This window comes from Aulostomus chinensis, chromosome 5 (assembly GCF_037954235.1).
Source record: "Aulostomus chinensis isolate RoL2024-O1b breed Wild chromosome 5, RoL_Achi_v1.0, whole genome shotgun sequence".
NCBI lineage: Eukaryota > Metazoa > Chordata > Actinopteri > Syngnathiformes > Aulostomidae > Aulostomus > Aulostomus chinensis.
In genome coordinates, this window is record NC_141324.1 from 17,340,964 (window position 1) to 17,358,125 (window position 17,162).

The following is a 17,162-nucleotide window of genomic DNA, read 5'->3' on the forward strand; positions in this document are numbered from 1 at the left end:
ACTCTTCAACCATCAATTTTCATTTTTATTGAGTTATACACTATTTGAAGGTTTGAATGTTTGTTTTGCTGTTTCTGTTCAGCTGAATTTGACCTGCCTTTGGGTGAAAAGAGGAAAAAAAAAGCATCTTTTTATTTAGCTCAGTAATTCTAAACCTATAAAAATACCACCATCTACTGCCAACAACCACAATCTGGCACCGAAACATCGCCCTCTACTGGTGACCAAGAACATATTAGAGATACTTACTGTAAAAGGATTTTATCCCTACTTTCTACTGCAACTCAACTACTTCTCAGAGGGAAATATTGTGCTTTTGACTTCATTTATCTGACATCTTGAAATGATTAAATCTCAGATTAATTACCCTGCACAAGAACGCGATCATTTCTCGCTATTTTCTTGTATAAACAAACCAAATCGTACGTCGTTAGAGAAAATTGTCATGACACTATGAAAAAATCCTTGTGAAGAAATAACTAGATGCAAAAAAAAGAGTCTAAATCTATGCATCAGTGCAAAGTAGTAATCAAAGTCAGTTGGGGGACTTGTCTGTACTGACTACCTTTTAATTAGAATACTTGAGCACAAGTTCTCGATATTTTTTTTCCTCTGCATTGCAAACATTACACAAGAATCTCTCACACAAAAGTTAACAAGGTTATGATAAATGGAAGACTCAATTTTGTTGTCTACACCCTGCCTTCCTTCAACTTAAAAGGCATTAGTATTGAGCAAAAATCACAAATACAACACTCCACAACACCAATACACAGCAGTGGTCGCGACTATGTCATTACTAAAATGATTCTTGGCATTCAACTGACAAAAAATATGATAAAATAAACAGGAGATGTTGGTAATAGCTTGGTTGTTCCTTCCCGGTAGGCTGTGTCAGACATTAATCCTCAAGAATCTCACTTTCACTGAGTCTGTCTGCTAGATTTCATATGTAGGAGTCAATATTATGACTGTAACCTCCCAGCAGCCCAAGGTTCTCCAGTTACAATTATGTCTACAGCTGTAATTCTAGAAACACAGAAGTTGCTCAGTGCTTCAAAGTAGTTTTGTCCTTTATTTAAGTTCTATTTTTTTTCTCTACCATTTCTGCTGCTCTAAAACCTTTAAATTTATTAAAATCACATTCTGCCTTCTGAAATTTCTGCTTCAACCCTCCAGATGTAATGAACCCTTTCTTCCACGAGGTGGTAGTGTAAACATGTTCAATATACCAGCAGGCGCTAAACTGTTGTTTCGAGCCATTTCGCACTCAGTATTCAGGCTGAGGCAAAGATATGCTGCTCTTGATCTCCAACAGCAATTCTGATGTAAAATTATGTAACAACTTCGACAGCTCGCTATCGGAGAGAAATGCATAGAGAGCAGGAGTTTAATTATGGTGAAGATCAAAGAGAAGAAAGGTGAGAATATCTCTCATCAGCCAAAGACAAAATGGTACAGTACACATACGCAGCCATGTTGGGAGATTTAACTGGCAAACCTGAGCAGTCTGCGAATACCTTTGGAAGAATTTCCAGGCTTAACATTGTTGATCTCTGTTAACCTTTTGGCCTCCTTATTTAAAATCTTACACGCATTCCTTCTGCAAGCCAGAATCAATAGAAGGGATTATGACTAAAGCCACTTCAGTTTCTTTTATAAAACGTACTGTGACATATATTTAAACGATTTGGTAAAGTGACGCCTGCTTTGTGGAGAAAATAATACACAACCCATTTCCTCCTCCTCTGCAAGGGATATAGTTTAATTGATAACTCAGTTATGCTCTATTTGAGAGATGGACATCGGTACAAAAATATAATATCAGTGTCAATGTTTCATTACATTGCCTTTCTGAAAATAACCTTCCTAATCTGTTCCATAGAGGAGTGTACAATCCTGGTTGCTTTTTCACTGTAAGATCCTGGATCCTGGAACTGGAATGCAAAGGTAGTTCAACTGAGCTCTGGAGATTTTATTGACAAGTGTTGTGTTGAGATGATTGTTCAAATAGAGACCAGGCAAGTTGGTGGAGCGGTCGTTCATGAAGGAGCTTTGGACCAAAGACCCAGCTAAAGCCTAAAGGCTGAGTACATACAGTAACTGCGTGTAAGAAGAAGAAGGTGAAAAGCTTCGAATCTGAAAGTGTCTGCTCGCATTTGTGCACAGAAGTAGCGACGGTACTTTAGGAGAGCCAAAGAAATAAGATTATACATTTCAGCTAAATTAAATAAGTTCAACTCACTTATTATATAATTGCCCTGCTTCAGATAAACAAGATGTACCCTGTCAGGAGAAATATATTCAAAAACAAGCTGTTGGCTGGCATTGTTAAATTTATATGAGCTGGGTTTGCCTTTTATTCCCTGTGTAATACCATTGAAGTATATGAGGTTGACTTACAGGATCATGTTTAGAACCTCAGAGAGATAAACTTGAGGTTATTTATGACATACTTTGAACTTCACTACCCTCATCTGGTTCTATCGCCCGTAGTTGAAGTTATAGATTTCGCACTTAAATGTGAAAACAACTGTGTTATAAACAAAGTTTTAAGTACTGTTTATAAACTACTTGAACGTTAAATTCTACGGCTAAAAAAAAGAAGAAGAAGAAGCGTTACCATGACAACAGACATGGAAACTCCGCTGCAATCACAAAACCCTCTCGTGGGATCTTAAGCAGTGTGGTCTAAACGTGCTAGGACATCATCACTGGAGCGCGTCGGCCTTTTTTTTAGGTGGCAATGAACCCAAAGTGTGCTCCTGGGAAGAATTAGCAGATAGATGAATCTGTAAAAACACAGATATTCAAACAAGATATCCACGTAGAAGGGATTGTCCCCATCGAGTGGCAGTTGTGTTATCGCTAGAGCACAGAAGGAAGTCATACGCCATCAATAAATGGGAAGAAATATCCGTATACGGAGGTAGAGGGAGCGATGAGTGGATGGATTGAACTGCAGCGTGAGTGGAGAAACCTTTTAATGTGATATTCGGATACTGGAGAGTCACTGAAGTTGAAGTGGGAGCCAGCTGCTGATTTGTGAGTTATTTGCTACCCGGTTCCTTCCGAGCAGCGTCATTTTAACCCCAAAAATGAGCATTTCAACCCCAAAAATGAGCACTTCCTCAGTAATTGCTTTTAAAGCCTAAACTGAAGCAGATCTGCTTCTGTCAAAAACGTACACACTTAAACACACTCACCATTAAAGAAACGGAAGCAGACCTTTTGAAAATCTTACAATGTATATAATTGACATAAGATTTCAGGTACAACAGCAAATGAGACATTTGTATTTCTTAACCTCTTTCTGACATCTATCCTCGCCATAGATTTCTGATAATATTAAAATCAAAGTAAATACAAACAAAAGTTAAAAGTACTTTTTTTTCTCATAAATTGGCACCTTTGAGAAATGTCTTCCATATTCAACGCATGTAGAACAACGCAGCCTTTATGGATAATCAGCTTTTGAATTTTTGCCTCCTGGAGAGATTGAAATGCCTAAACTGATTTGAGATCAGTGCAGTAGACAAACCGTCCTCCAGCTTCCTTTCATACTCAGGCCGCGTTTCACCATGGTTGAACAGGAGACGTCTTTGTGGGCCATACCTATCTGCATACACACATCCTCAATCAATAGTCATTTCTGGAAGGTGTTGACTTTCGTATTGATCGACGATCTTGTGATGTCTTTGTGCAGACAACGCCATTTATTGGCCTCATAAAAGTGCAGGTTTTACAAAAAGGAGGAGGTGGAGGACTTTGGGATGCGAATTAAAGACGTCAAAAGAGGGAGGAGGTAAGGGGGCGGGTGCAGGTTTCAGCCGCTGACGGCATGTCACTGAAACTGAAATTGTGAGCATAAAGTTGCAAGTTGTCTTTGAATTGGAATGTCACTATCACAGTTGGAGTCCTTTCTCATTCATTACAGGGCATATATGTTCTGTTACATTCAGATTTTTTCCCACATGTCATGTCAAGAAAACCCATGCGGTGCTCCTGCTATTTTGCTCTTTGTTTGTTGAAAATTGCATGTCTTTTTTTTTAAAGTGAAACATCAAATATATCCCTATTTTTTTCATGTCAAAACTGACCTCAAACACTTGAAAAAAATGTCAAAGGCTTTCGCTGACAGATTTCTTAACCAGGGACTAACAAACAGACAGATGCAGACACACATATGCTAACACATAAAACATAGAACTCATTAATAAAGCAGTTCACAAACAGAAAATACCATCAAGGTCACCTGTCAGGTAAAGACGTATGACAGCAACCTCACCCCTATATAGAGTAAGTATCTAACAGATGTGCTTCTTCAACTTTAACAGAATTCCCAACATCCTAAATGGATCTGCAGTATTAGAAACTGTATGTGCATTAAAATGATAGTGGATTGTCCCAGTGTGCAACTGAAGCAACTTTCTACTTAAAAACAAACAAACAAACAAAAAAAAACCTACATATGTGTATCCTCTTGCATCCTCCAACAATCCATTTCACTGTCACATACAATACTGACAAACACAGATACCATCAATGCAGATTTGTGTGTGTGTGGGTGTGGGTGTTTGTGTGTGTGTGTGTGTGTGTGTGTGCGTGTTAGGTTAAAATCCCCCTCTACAAAAATTCAGAATACTAATCATACATTGTTGTGAGTTAAATGGCACTCAGTCAGACAATGTTAGTCCAGTACATTTCTTTTCTGTAACCATCTTTAAAACGTTTAAAGGCACCCACCCTCTTTTACTCTATCAATCATGTACAAGTATCCACACGCAAACATACATATACACACATGCAAGCATTGTCCCGTCATCCTGCAGACAGCTTTCATAAGTCAGACATTTCTTTTTTAATTCAAATGTTGCTCTATGTTCCCACCCAGCGAGCGTCTCATCAGGAAAAAGCCTTTTGCACTGCGTTCCCAAAAACATTCCCAGTAAGATTGGCACACAATGAAGATAAGTCATTATCATATTGCCTCGCCATCATGTAAAAAAGCATGATGAACGCTTTGAAGGTCATTATAACAGTTGAGTGGAGGGGGTCGGGGGGGTAGGTGGGAAGAAAAGAGGCACTGATACAGAGAAGTTGCAGGAAAAACAAAAGGAAGGCAGTTATGGATAGGAGATAAATGAAAAACGAGTTATAGAACACAATGATCTACCTGTTATAAAATGCTAATTGGCTACTTTTTTCTCTCTAGAAAACAACAGAAATGCAATCAAAAAATATGTACAGTATTATGTCTGCTATAGAATGATTCAAAAACGTGCAAGGTGTGGCTTTCACTGTGAGGATCGCAGCAATTAGACAAAAACACGATGTCTGCAATTACGCGGCTTATCAAAGGAGCACGGGGTCGTTGCAGGGAGCGCATGAAATTATGCACATTCGAGTTTTGCTCTGTTGTGCAGATGAAAGGAGTACAGCAACAACAACAAAAACTACAGGACAACAGTGTTTCTGCATCGACGTGCATTTTTCCAATCTGCTACAAAATCATGAAGTGGAAATCTCTACCATGAAGGGCAGGCTTAAACTATCAACCCCCCCACCCCCTCCATATTCCACATACAGCGCTCTATACTGTCATCTGAGACCTGACCCAGCCTAGCATGTCTTTGGCTTCCACCCGACCCCCGAGTCAATCCTCTACTGCTAGCAGGACCGAGAGAGGGAGGGGCAGATACCTCAGCGGTGGGGGTGTGGGGTGGGGGTTATAGGGATGAAGGGATGGGTGCCGTGGCAAATGGATAAGGTCACTCCCACATTACATGATCATGTCAGTGTGAATGTGATCAGGGCTATTATTACAGCTTACATGGTCAAATGACAGAAAGTGCTGAGTGTGTGTGAGTGTAATGACACTGCAGGGCTCAATGTATTTAAAGAACTGGATGTGGTTTGTGCACTTTTTTTATTTTACTAAAGATCGGGGAATAACTTGACCACTCTGGATTCTATTGTCAATTCTTACTAAATAAATAAGTCTACAGAAGCCGTAAGTGCTGTTTAAAGGAGTTGAATTACAAATGGCTACACCTGCGCCCCATTCTTCTTCCCCCACTGTTGTCGACACCAACCTAGTGTCTTAGTCATGTCTTAGGTACAGATAATTTCAAAGAACCAAACACCAGAAACATTAAACAATGTAAAAGATCTAATGGTGTCATAATACAGTTATAGCAAGAAATTAAAGATAAGCGCAGAAGAGAACATTTATGAATACCTCCACTGTGTTCAAATCCAAACCCAAGCTGACGTCCATCCATTTTTTTATTTGTGTGTGTGTGTGTGTGTGTGTGTGTGTGTTGTTTTCCCATATATATGTAGTTTTGGCAACGTAATAAACCCCCAACTTCTCCTTCCTCACCTTGTTAAACTCTCCCCAACCCTCCTGTGTCCTAAACTCAGTCCCGTTTGGTAGACGCCCCCGTCAATTATCGCTGCAACAGCAAAATGAGCAGTGAAAGAAGGAACACGTTGATGAAAGGAAGGTTCTGGTTGGCTGAACCTTTCACCACCTTCTTGTTTTCTGGAGGGTAGATGTAAATATTGGGTCGGTCAGTGATGGGGAGAGGAAGGTTTGGACCTCCGCGGGCACACACATCGTCAGGACACGAGCCACTTCCTGAACCACTGACATCATCACCTAGAGAGTGAGTGAGTGAGAGAGAGAGAGACTTAAGACACCGAGTTCAATGACTGCATTCACCCATTGGATGCACTGAATCCCATTCCTGTATTAATCAGAATATGAAAATATTTGTGCATATAAGTCACATAAACACCTGCTGTAACCCCATTACACATTCTGGTTGGAATAAGACACTTGGCCTATGCCTGTATTAACTGAAACAGTGGGTCATGTAAATGCGCTAATCAGAAAATGCCCCTCGGAATTGAGAGGTGGGTTTACATGTTGCCACGAAGACCCAGAAGTGGAGGCGTGCATTCTAATACAATGAAGTGGTGTTTATGTAGTCACGTTACATTTGCTTATTGCGTTTGAGACTGCATTTTTTATTTTTACTGTGATGCATTAGTGTTTTTGTTTATGAATGAGTTTAATATAAATTCCGTGAACTGGAGGTTTAGCGAGGTTGCCTAGCGACCAAACAGACATGGAGCGGCTTCATTGGGTCTGCTTTTTCCCAAAGACTAGTTTACTCTGAATATGGCAACTCAGATGTAGACGGGGCTGAAGGAAGAAGCTGAACAAAATTAGTGCGGAAACATAATGACTATAGATGCTTGTATACAGAGCAGTTAACTATGGGACATTTCTGTCTGATGTATTCGACTAATGCACCACTATTGTCAAAACACCAAAGGAGGGAATGTATTTTTGGATGAATGTCACTCATCCCTCCAGCAGTTTGTACCTATATAACTAATAGTAATAAAAAGCACAGCATTTAGCATAATGGAACATTAGGAGATCATTAATTTCAACCAAATCTCCACGTCAATTAGCAGAAATGCCGCCTCAAAGCTGTAAAGTACCACTATCGTACTTTACCGTCTCCCGCTGACACTCCGTAGCTATCGAGCGAACACCCTGCTGTCAGTTAGAGCCTAATATTAGTGTTTTACACATCAGTCCAGAGCACCTGCTGCCAAATTCTTTGAAGCCTTGTTCTTGTGTTTTGTGCAAAGGTGAGTCGCTTGACTCAGTTTCAACTTGAATTTTGGCTGAGAGACTTTCATTTAAAGCACTTCTGACCAGATCACGCTAGACCGTAGGTGAATGATTCAGTATCCTGCTCCTTTCCCTCACTTCTGAGCATTTAGTGCTGCTGGACATTTCCCAGGTTTGAAGAGAATCACCTTGATGTGCCTTTTGTTTTCCGGTTCCAGTTCTCTTGGTGGACAACTGCTTTTTTTTTGTTTTTTAATTTAATTTTTTACTCTGAAGTACTTGTTTCTTTCTGCTTCTCAACAAGAGCCATGGCAGCACATCTGGAAACAACTGTCTGCAGTGAAACAACTTTGTCTCGTTGCTATGCTCTCCCTTGCCATGGTGTAAGATTTTGGTTCTGTTTGGCATAATGTTTTAACCATGCGCTGGACTATGGACCAACAAATTCTTTTTTTAATTTTAATTTAGAAAGAGGTCTGTTTTTACATTTCGGAATGTTCGGAAAATGGAATATTCTGTCATTTTAAATACTTTAACATGCCCTGATGCTAGATTTCCATTGATTTACCATTTTTACACTGCGTCTTTACTCCAAAAGTATTGCTTTTGACATTTTTCTTTTGTGTTTCTCAAAATTACTCTAAGATCAGAGTCCACTCCTCCACAGAGATAGAAAGAGACTTTCTGAAATTAATTTGCTATGTTCTTTCCCAGATAGCGGACACATTTGGGCCTAATTTGGGAGTAGTTTGGCACTTACGGTTCAGTTACAGACCAGACGCGGCCCAAATGTAATGGGCCAGGCTTGACTTGGGTTATGGCATGTACTTTGTGGTCAAGACATGGATCGAATGCAATGAGACAGGCTTGACTTAGTCAATGGCATGTATTGTGTGGACCAGATGTGGCCCAAATGTAACAACCAGGGTCAGATTTGGGTCATATAAGGTGGACCTGTGGCTGAGTTCAGGCAGTTGCACCAAATGCCATATTGCAAGGCCAAATGTGAGGACTGATCTGACATCGAATGCTATCTGGGTTGTAACTGTGTTGGATGTGATGGTTACAGTACTTACTAGTGTCCTGAAAGTCCACATCATTGCCATTGAGAGCGTTCTTCAGGCGGTGGGTCATGATCTTCAGCTGCATTATCTGCTGTCGTATTGTCATGTCTGGCTTGGTGATGTCAATGTCCACTTCGGGGTTGTTGATCTGGCTTGCTAGGCCATCACCTATCACATCGGGAAGGTACCTGTCACACATGAACATGTGAAATTTCACTCAGTGGCTCATGGATTTTTCCTGACTTAAGGGTGTTTTCTACCCTTAAGTTAAGATAAGCCTTCCGTCTTTTAATGCAATCCCTGAGCAACAAGGGAGTCACTTCCCCAAAGATAACGAGTGCTTGCTGCTTAGAGGTGACAGACTCTGGTGTCACTGACTCAGTCACATTATCTGTGCTAAGACTAACAGACAGACACTTCCATCCATCAATACAACTTTCATTGATACACAGTAAACAAAGTCAAGTCACAATACTTTCATCAGGGCAATGAGTAGACTGGTTCATCCTGATGACGTTCTGGTAACTGAAAGCTTGACTTGCTGTGTATTACTGATTAAAGTGTGTACATCCCTCTTCTTTAAAAGCCAACTGTTTTTTGATCTGTACAACCTAAGCCCACCCCACGTTCTTGAGTGCGGGGATTTTCTTCGATACAAACTAGCATAAAAGACAGCGGCACTGTTATACTAAAGAAGCGTGTGCATCAAATTAAATATGATCTTTTTATTCCACCTATATTCCATTTTACATTAAGAAGAGTTTTCACACCATGATTCCATAATGGAAAAAGGATTTAATGACAAAGAGTTTAGTGAGTTTAGAGTCCCTACCTGGCCCGACTCATGCCGTTCCAACATTTGTCCTCAGCGCCTGCACCGGTAGCCACTTTATCACTGCAGAGAACAGTTGGAAGAGAAACCCAATATGGCTGCATGTCCCTCAGTCTTGTGGTAACATCAGACACCTGGAGCAGAGTGGATGAACGTTCACTCACGTTATTTTTTACTTCACGCAGAAATCTCAGCTTGATAGCCCATTCAATTATGAAAGTATAACTAATGAAAAGTAACTGCAGTGTTCAGTCATGTGATCATCCATCCTAGCATCATCAGTGAAAAGGTGAAACTAATAGTAAAAAAAAGGGTTTAATTGCCCATGGTGAGCAATGACTGCTGGGTCATAAAACACTACTATCAATGGGCCACATGTGGTCACCCTGAGAGCAATAACTAGGATGTGATAATTCACTTGGATAAGAACCCACCAGTATGTCTAGTTTGTTTGAGCTGGTTCCCAATCTGTCCTCCACTATAACCTTCCCTTTGTTCAAAATCTCTTCGACTCCTGAGCTGCTGGATCCTCCGTCTCTGAGGTTCCCACAGGCCTGAAACAACTGGGACAGGGGCAGGGAGAGAAGACACCAATGGAAAAAAAAAAGATGAAGGGAGGAGAGACAAGTTAATAAAAGGGTGCAGAGAGGATATTAATTCAGTCCAGTTCAGACAAAAGCCTAAAACATATCCAACTGTTTCTTGAGCCACACCATGTCTATAAACAATATTTCCCTGCCGTATGCAATTTCCGCTTTTGTGTCCATCTTAGCAAAGTCAAATTACAGGAAAAAAAAAACAAAAAACATCTGCTGCATCAAAACGATACTTTTAATTTCTTTCTCCAAATCTCTAAATTTTTAAAACCAACACTACGGTTGTGTTGCTGGTATGGTAGTGTTACTGGTACAGTATGGTAGTGGTACTGGTTATTTACATGATCCCAAGAGTCAATCACAGCATCACTTCAGCAGAATGATTCACAGTTCACGAAACAGTACTTGTCCATACGGGGCTTGCATTACATAATGGAGCCCAGGGAATAAAATAAGAACTGCAGTCAATCTGTCATCCAATCTGGCCTTCTTGAGAGCGCCTCCAGCCTTTGAACCTTCACACGTAACTATACAATGATCCTGTCTTAAGCTTCCAGCCGTGTCTGTCATCATAACTCATTGGTACTGAATCATAGATTAAATAATGGTTAGAAGAAATGCAGTGTTGACTCGGTTAAAGCAGAGCCAAGCCAGAACACCTTCAGGCACACTAGCATACCCGTAGCACAAGCCAAAGTCCTACACTGTCTACTCCAGAGAAACAGAGAAACCAGTTGACTTCTATGAGATCAGATGTACACTCATCCCTGGAGATGAAGATCAGAGGCTGAATCCCTCCGTGATTATAACCATACTGATCCAGGTCAGAGGCAAAAGCATTACAACAATAACAACACAGGGACGCAATCAGCAAGAAACTAAAGAGAATCACTTAAAAGCGCTGTATAGGTCGATAAGTTTGGATTTGCAAGTGATCAGCACCATTTCTGCTCTTAGATCTTTAAATCAGTCTGAATTTCATTACTGCCAGTGCCTTTTAAGGATCCTATAAAAGTGTTGCTTAAACGCCATTAAACCGCTGGGCTTCAGGCTCTGTCATGACTCACATCCCTTTGCTTCAGCAGCATTCATTTAGTGGTAAGAAAGGTGTTGAGATGCTGTGTGTGATTGTTCTTGTATTGTGAGGACCAGAGTAGGGGGCTGTTTGAGTGTCAAGGCTTGTCAAGGCTTAGTTTTAGGGTCGAGGTTAGACTTACAGTATGATTAGGTTTAGAGTCAGGGTTAGGGTCAGGTACTTAGTCCTCACAAACATACAAGGATTCGTGTGTACGCGTGTTCTTGCACTTGCTACACAGTAAGGACCACAACATGTTTTTAACCAATATGGTGAGGACATTTTTGCTGACATTTGGCTGGTAAAGTTACAAGGATAGGGAATACATTATATCACTGAAAGTTCCCCCAAAGACATAAGTATAAGCGTGTGTGTGTGTGTGTGTGTGTGTGTGTGTGTATGTGTGGTCACACACAAACAATACCGAAGCCAAGGTCACTGTAAATTTTTGGAACATTTGCATAAGCTAAAACTGCAGGGTTATACTTCTTTTTCTTCAACTTGTATTTTCATACCACAGAATTGAAAACTAACGTTCTGACCTTGCTGTTGATGGTCTCTATATTCTCCGTCATGGCGACCATTGCTTCTGATATGCGAGACGGGATGGAGAGCACCACGACATCCACACCAGACGGACCATCAAAGTGACCGGCCACTTGCATCATTGTTTCTACCAAAACAGAAGTTCCAGTCAGCGTGAGGGTGAGGGAAGGTGGAGGCTGTGTAAGCAGCACATGATGTGCTGGGTGGGCCAGACTATATGCATGACTCAGATTCTTGTATGAGTGTGTGTGTTCCCAACCTGCCAGGTGCCTCCATTCAGTGTTGAGGTCAGCCTGGTTGGCCAGACAGCCCTTCATGACGTTACTGCAGTAATTGGCACAAGGTCTGGCAGAGGCTACACCGCGGCAATGGGGACAGTAAGTCATCCTCATCATGGCACGCACACACTCCTGGCTCAGCTGCACCTGGAGAAGGGCGTCGACAAATATAAACATAAATGGCATCCTTAATGGTACTCAGGGTTCTTGCTCAAAGACACTTTGACAGCTGGAGCCGAGGATTGAACTGACAACCCAGAGATTAGTGAACAACCTGCTGTATATTCTGAGCCATGCACCAGTGTATTACTGTCTAAACGGTAGACGCTCCACTGCCACATGAGAATTCCATGTCATATGAAACCGTTTTTATAATTCAATGTGAGTGTCAGTTTCTTCAGTCACAGACTGACTGTCACAAACCACGGGAGGTCACTTCCCATGGTGACCTTTCTCACTTTGTACCAGTCTTTCAATTGGCACAGTTACCGTAGAAACCTCTTTGGGACAATACGCTTTTTTGTTCCACGTGTGATGAAAAGACCCTGACATTCATACAAGTATTCTCAGTCCCTCACTCCATCCTGCCTCCCTCTGCCATTTCTCTCTCTATCCCACAAGGCGGTTCCCCCAGGAAAGGGCCTTCGTGCGTGAAAAGTGAAACTGGGTTAATACCAGTAAGCTCTGTTCACAAGAGAGTACAGCTATGCATACAAAACCTCAGAAAGTGTGTTTGAGGGGGAGAGAAAGGAGAGAGAGAGGTGGAACTAGCCCAGCTATGCATACAAAGCTCCTCTAAGCTGACATCTGGGCCAGCCGATGCTTTTCCTGGAAACAGTTCTTCCAACAGCAAAGTCACAGTAAAAGCCAGCTTTTAATAAATATACAGTAGAAATAGGACAACAATGAGGATCTGGAGGGAAACCAAATCATAGACGCTTTGAACATTCTACAGACCCGTCGGTGGTTAAATTTAGATTCAGATCGGCTCAGCATAATTGCTCAGGCTGAAAAACAATCGTCTTCAAGGTAAAACTGCACCCTCAGAACCATGTAGCCGAGCCTCGTCCTCTGATAAGCTTCAATAAAGATTTCAAAAAGGCTCAAATGCTACATTATTAAAGTGATTCATACTTTATCAGTTCTAGTGCTGAAGACAGATGTCAAAAAAATCAATTAGTTTCCCTTTTGGAGTGTATTTCAACCCAATTACCTCACTAGGTTCATGAAAATGTGATCATCTTTTATCCACATTAAGCAAAATAAATGCATTCTCACGCTGTCAAAGCTTAAACATTAGAAAAATACATAATAAACCAGAGTGATGAGATCAATATAATTCAGTGGTTACTGCCAGTTGCACAAGAAGGAAAGCATAAAGTGAAATAAGTGACACAGAAAAGCAATAACCACACTCCCAGGCTTAATCTCAAGTCATATGAGACATGAGTCAGATCCTCACTCCCCTCCTCCCATCCTTACCCTACCCCTCATTAACCAGGAATGAGTCAGACAAATGCTTTTTTGGTGAGAGAGAAAATGTGGGAAGGGAGTGTGCAGGGATGAGCTGAGAGAGAACCACTGGAAATGAGAGCGATATGTTAAGAAAGCTCAAAGGTTCAGCATAAGCACAGGCGTAAATAAAACTCACGGCAATGTTGGTGAATCGCTTATCAGGGAGAGCAAGACGGGAATTGAGTTTCTGTTGTGTCATGCATACAGGATGAAAGCTGGGCATCAGTGACCAGGTACAAGAACCGGAGTGGAACTCCTTCCTCTGTAGTGCTAATTGGAGGTTTATGTTGACATTCCTCAGTAACCTTGGCGCTATGGTGCACTGTGAAGGAGAGGATGTCCAGACCTCAGGCTGCAACTAATGACTACTTTCATTTTGGATTAATCTGTTGATTATTTTCACATTTGAGCTGAGGAATTCTATTTAAATCGGGAAAAAAAAACAACCCACAAAATGACGAAGAATGATAAGCATGTTCCTAGTTGTGGCGGGGGGAAATTACTTGTTTATCTGTTGCACCAGAGAGGAAAATTACTTGAGAGAAACACGTTAAGGAAATAAAACCAACATAACATAAAAGTAGAAGGCACACACAGAGTTTTTACCTACAAGCAGTGATGGTCCTCGCACCCCTGCTTATCAGTCTGTGACCAGATGGGCAGAAATGAATGTGCTGTGGTGCAAATATGACTTCCTTCATCCACTAGGTGGCCCTACAGAATACACACAGTACTATGTTGCTGCATATTACATGTAGATAATGCAGTGACATTTGGATGTAAACCAAACGTGTTCACTTTAGGTTTCCTGAAACCACAGCCTGGCACTGTTACTATAACATAAATCCAGATTGTAGATGTGAAATTTGGAAAAGATCAAACCGTGTGGAGTCCAGGTTTCATGGTTTCATGTTCTACGGTGAAATAGCAACACTGGCCACCTCAGGGGATGACAGTCTTCCAAAGTCCCTATCGCTATTGTTGATTAAAAAACTCATTTGAGAATAACCAGTGACATAAATCGCGTGCAGAGAGAGAGCGAGAGAGAGAGAGAGAGAGAGAGAGAGAGAGAGAGAGAGAGATGATGCAGCTGCAGATGCTTAAACAACTAAAATCAGTTTGGAGGCAACACACTGGGACTTCGTTTGAGTTTGTAAGCATTCGCCGACGAAGAGCACAACTTCAATCTACACAACCAGGTCCACGTAGGGCAGAGGGGCGTGGCTACTGTGCTTTATTTCAGACCAAAGCAGAAAACTCTGCCGTGCTTGAGCTATGTAACTTATCCTCATCACACACACACACACACGCACGCGCGCGCGCGCACACACGTACACACTCTCTCGCTATTGCACGAACACACTAGCTAACACTGCAGTAGTACCCGGGTGAAATTCCTGACATCTTCATTGTGTTGGTGTGTGTTTTTATCTCCACCAATCCACGAGAGGACCTGTTACTGCAGTTGTTGCTGTCATTCTGTGGGTTGCTAACAGCCTGTAACTCAAGCACCAATGGTACTAATACCACAGAAAAATACGTGCCTTCATATTTTCAGCGTGTAGGCATCAATTTAGTGCCAAAAAAGCACTAATTATTACATCCCTACTTCAGTGAGCCATCATGAAGTTCTTAAAGCTGATCTGCTTGGCCCACTAGGAGGAGTACATCGATGTATGGAACATCACCTCATTTCCTGCTGCCACCAGATGGCACTATGCTTAATCCGCCCCAGAATTTAATGGGTTCTTCCTCAACCCATACTGCATCCCTCCAGCAAGTGTAGTGAAAATCAGCCGCATAGTTTTTGTGTAATCCTGCTGACAGGCAAACACCAGTGGAGGTAATAAATAGAAATCAAGACATTCAACACTTATTAGATTAATAACTTGTCCAATTTGTTCTTGATGCATGTTCTGTCAAACATCCACATCACTCCGGTCTAGTTTGGATTGTAGACTCAAACTGACCTTTCAAGAATGTTTTAAGTTGGAAATACTCTCTTTGATCTTTGCCCGTGTGGCTCTTTGATGAAACTCTTACATTTTAAGCACCCACGCACTTAACTTGTCCTTGCTTCACCTTCCCACCACGCTCCCTGTACCTGTCAGTACCTTCCATATTGGTCCACCAGCCTGAGACACTTCAGGCTCTCTCCCGGCTCTCCCCGACTGTCCTCCCGCTGTAATTAGTGAAGATATATGAGTGACCTCTCCCCCACTGTGTTATAGAGCAAGCCGATCCAGCCTGCTTGATTCCAGAGTGAGCTATGTGGCGCGTGGCCTACTTCCTCCACTCCCTTACTCAAGGGAATAAAAAATTAAAGTCCAGAAAAAAACTTAAGGACGCAGCAACTGGAATTGTCGGAGATGGAAAGAGTGCGTCCTTCTAATCCAATCTGGTTCTGTCTTCCACACAGCTCCCTTTCAGTTCTCTCAGCTCTGCTAGCCTCTGTTCCCTGCTTCCTTTTGGGATATACTTTCATCACAGCTCCCACTTTTTAAAAGATAATCAAATGAACACAAAGCAGAATTCAAGCCGTGTTTTTTCTGAGTTTAAAAGTATCTTGCAGAAGTCACATATCATATTTTTTTTTCTATCCTGCTTTGCACTCAAGCTGTTGAGCTTGTAGTAAACATCTTCATTTAGGTCGGTTTTAAGTGGCAATAAATAGCCGTAAATAGGAGCGGCTGTCTCATTACGGCTGATCAATCGAAGGTGGTATTACAGGAGAAAGAAGGGAAACGCTAAGATCCAAATTAGTATCGCAATCCATTAGTAGGGAGAGGAGACAGAGGACAGCACCACACCGTTCTGGGAAATATCAACAGAAATGATGGAGTACAAATTAAAGCAAACAGGAGGAGAATAAAGAACCAAGAGAGACGTGAGGATGCTGGACTTTCAGATGCATTACTACCCACGAGGTGATATAACCCTGGTAAATCTACCCAGAATGCACTTTTTGAAGCCTTTGAGTGAACAGTAAACAGATTACACTTGCTTTTGAAGCTATCGCATGAATGGAAGAATTGACCCACCCCTATGTACATCAAGGGCCTGGACTGTGAAGGTCAAATTTTGCATGCATTTATTGAAAAGACTGAAGTTATTGTGCAAAAACTTCAGATTCTGCATGGTGTAAGGAGGAGGAAGTGACTGATTCCCTCTGCTTCTGAGGTCATTTGTGTTTTTGGGGAAATTTGTTTGTCAGTGGGAAACATAATGAGGCTCATTTACACTTAACAAGGTGGAGGGATGTAATATTGGTCATGGAAGAACCCAAGACACTCTGAGGCCGGGAAGTCACAGCGACCCCTGGTGGCAAAAAGAAATGACGGGGGTTATTTACACTGAAATAGATCCTGAGCGAATTGACAAGATCCATGACAGACTTGGTTAAAAATGTCCTAAGAACTTGGTTTTCACCAGAACCTCCTTTTTGCCATAAAAGCCAAAACTGCTGTACTCCATTGCACTCCACTGGGTCCAGTACAGAGCTGGTCAAATGAACATGGTTCTAGCTGAGTTGACAAGTTGGCTAAAGTCCCTCATATGGCACAAAAGACGACTTCATCGCATCAGATAAATTAGAAATGATG

General features: G+C 41.6%; 1 protein-coding gene and 1 long non-coding RNA gene across 4 annotated transcripts in view; one reads left to right on the forward strand and one right to left on the reverse strand.

Moving 5' to 3' along the window:
- LOC147261523 (uncharacterized) overlaps nucleotides 1–17,162 on the forward strand; it is a 76,710-nt gene that overhangs the window by 30,101 nt on the left and 29,447 nt on the right. The gene's annotated exons all lie outside the window — the stretch shown is intronic.
- gpc1b (glypican 1b) overlaps nucleotides 1,767–17,162 on the reverse strand; it is a 75,856-nt gene continuing 60,460 nt past the window's right edge. For 2 of the 3 annotated variants that reach the window (XM_086203575.1, XM_086203574.1), the window contains exons 4-9: nucleotides 12,027–12,192; nucleotides 11,764–11,894; nucleotides 9,985–10,113; nucleotides 9,551–9,684; nucleotides 8,731–8,906; nucleotides 1,767–6,664 (exon numbers count right to left, since the gene is read on the reverse strand). In XM_086203575.1, the coding sequence (XP_086059701.1) occupies nucleotides 6,453–6,664; nucleotides 8,731–8,906; nucleotides 9,551–9,684; nucleotides 9,985–10,113; nucleotides 11,764–11,894; nucleotides 12,027–12,192 (948 nt within the window). In that variant the 3' untranslated portion in view covers nucleotides 1,767–6,452. The remainder of the gene's footprint in view (nucleotides 6,665–8,730; nucleotides 8,907–9,550; nucleotides 9,685–9,984; nucleotides 10,114–11,763; nucleotides 11,895–12,026; nucleotides 12,193–17,162) is intronic. The other variant, XM_086203573.1, reaches the window with a different exon arrangement.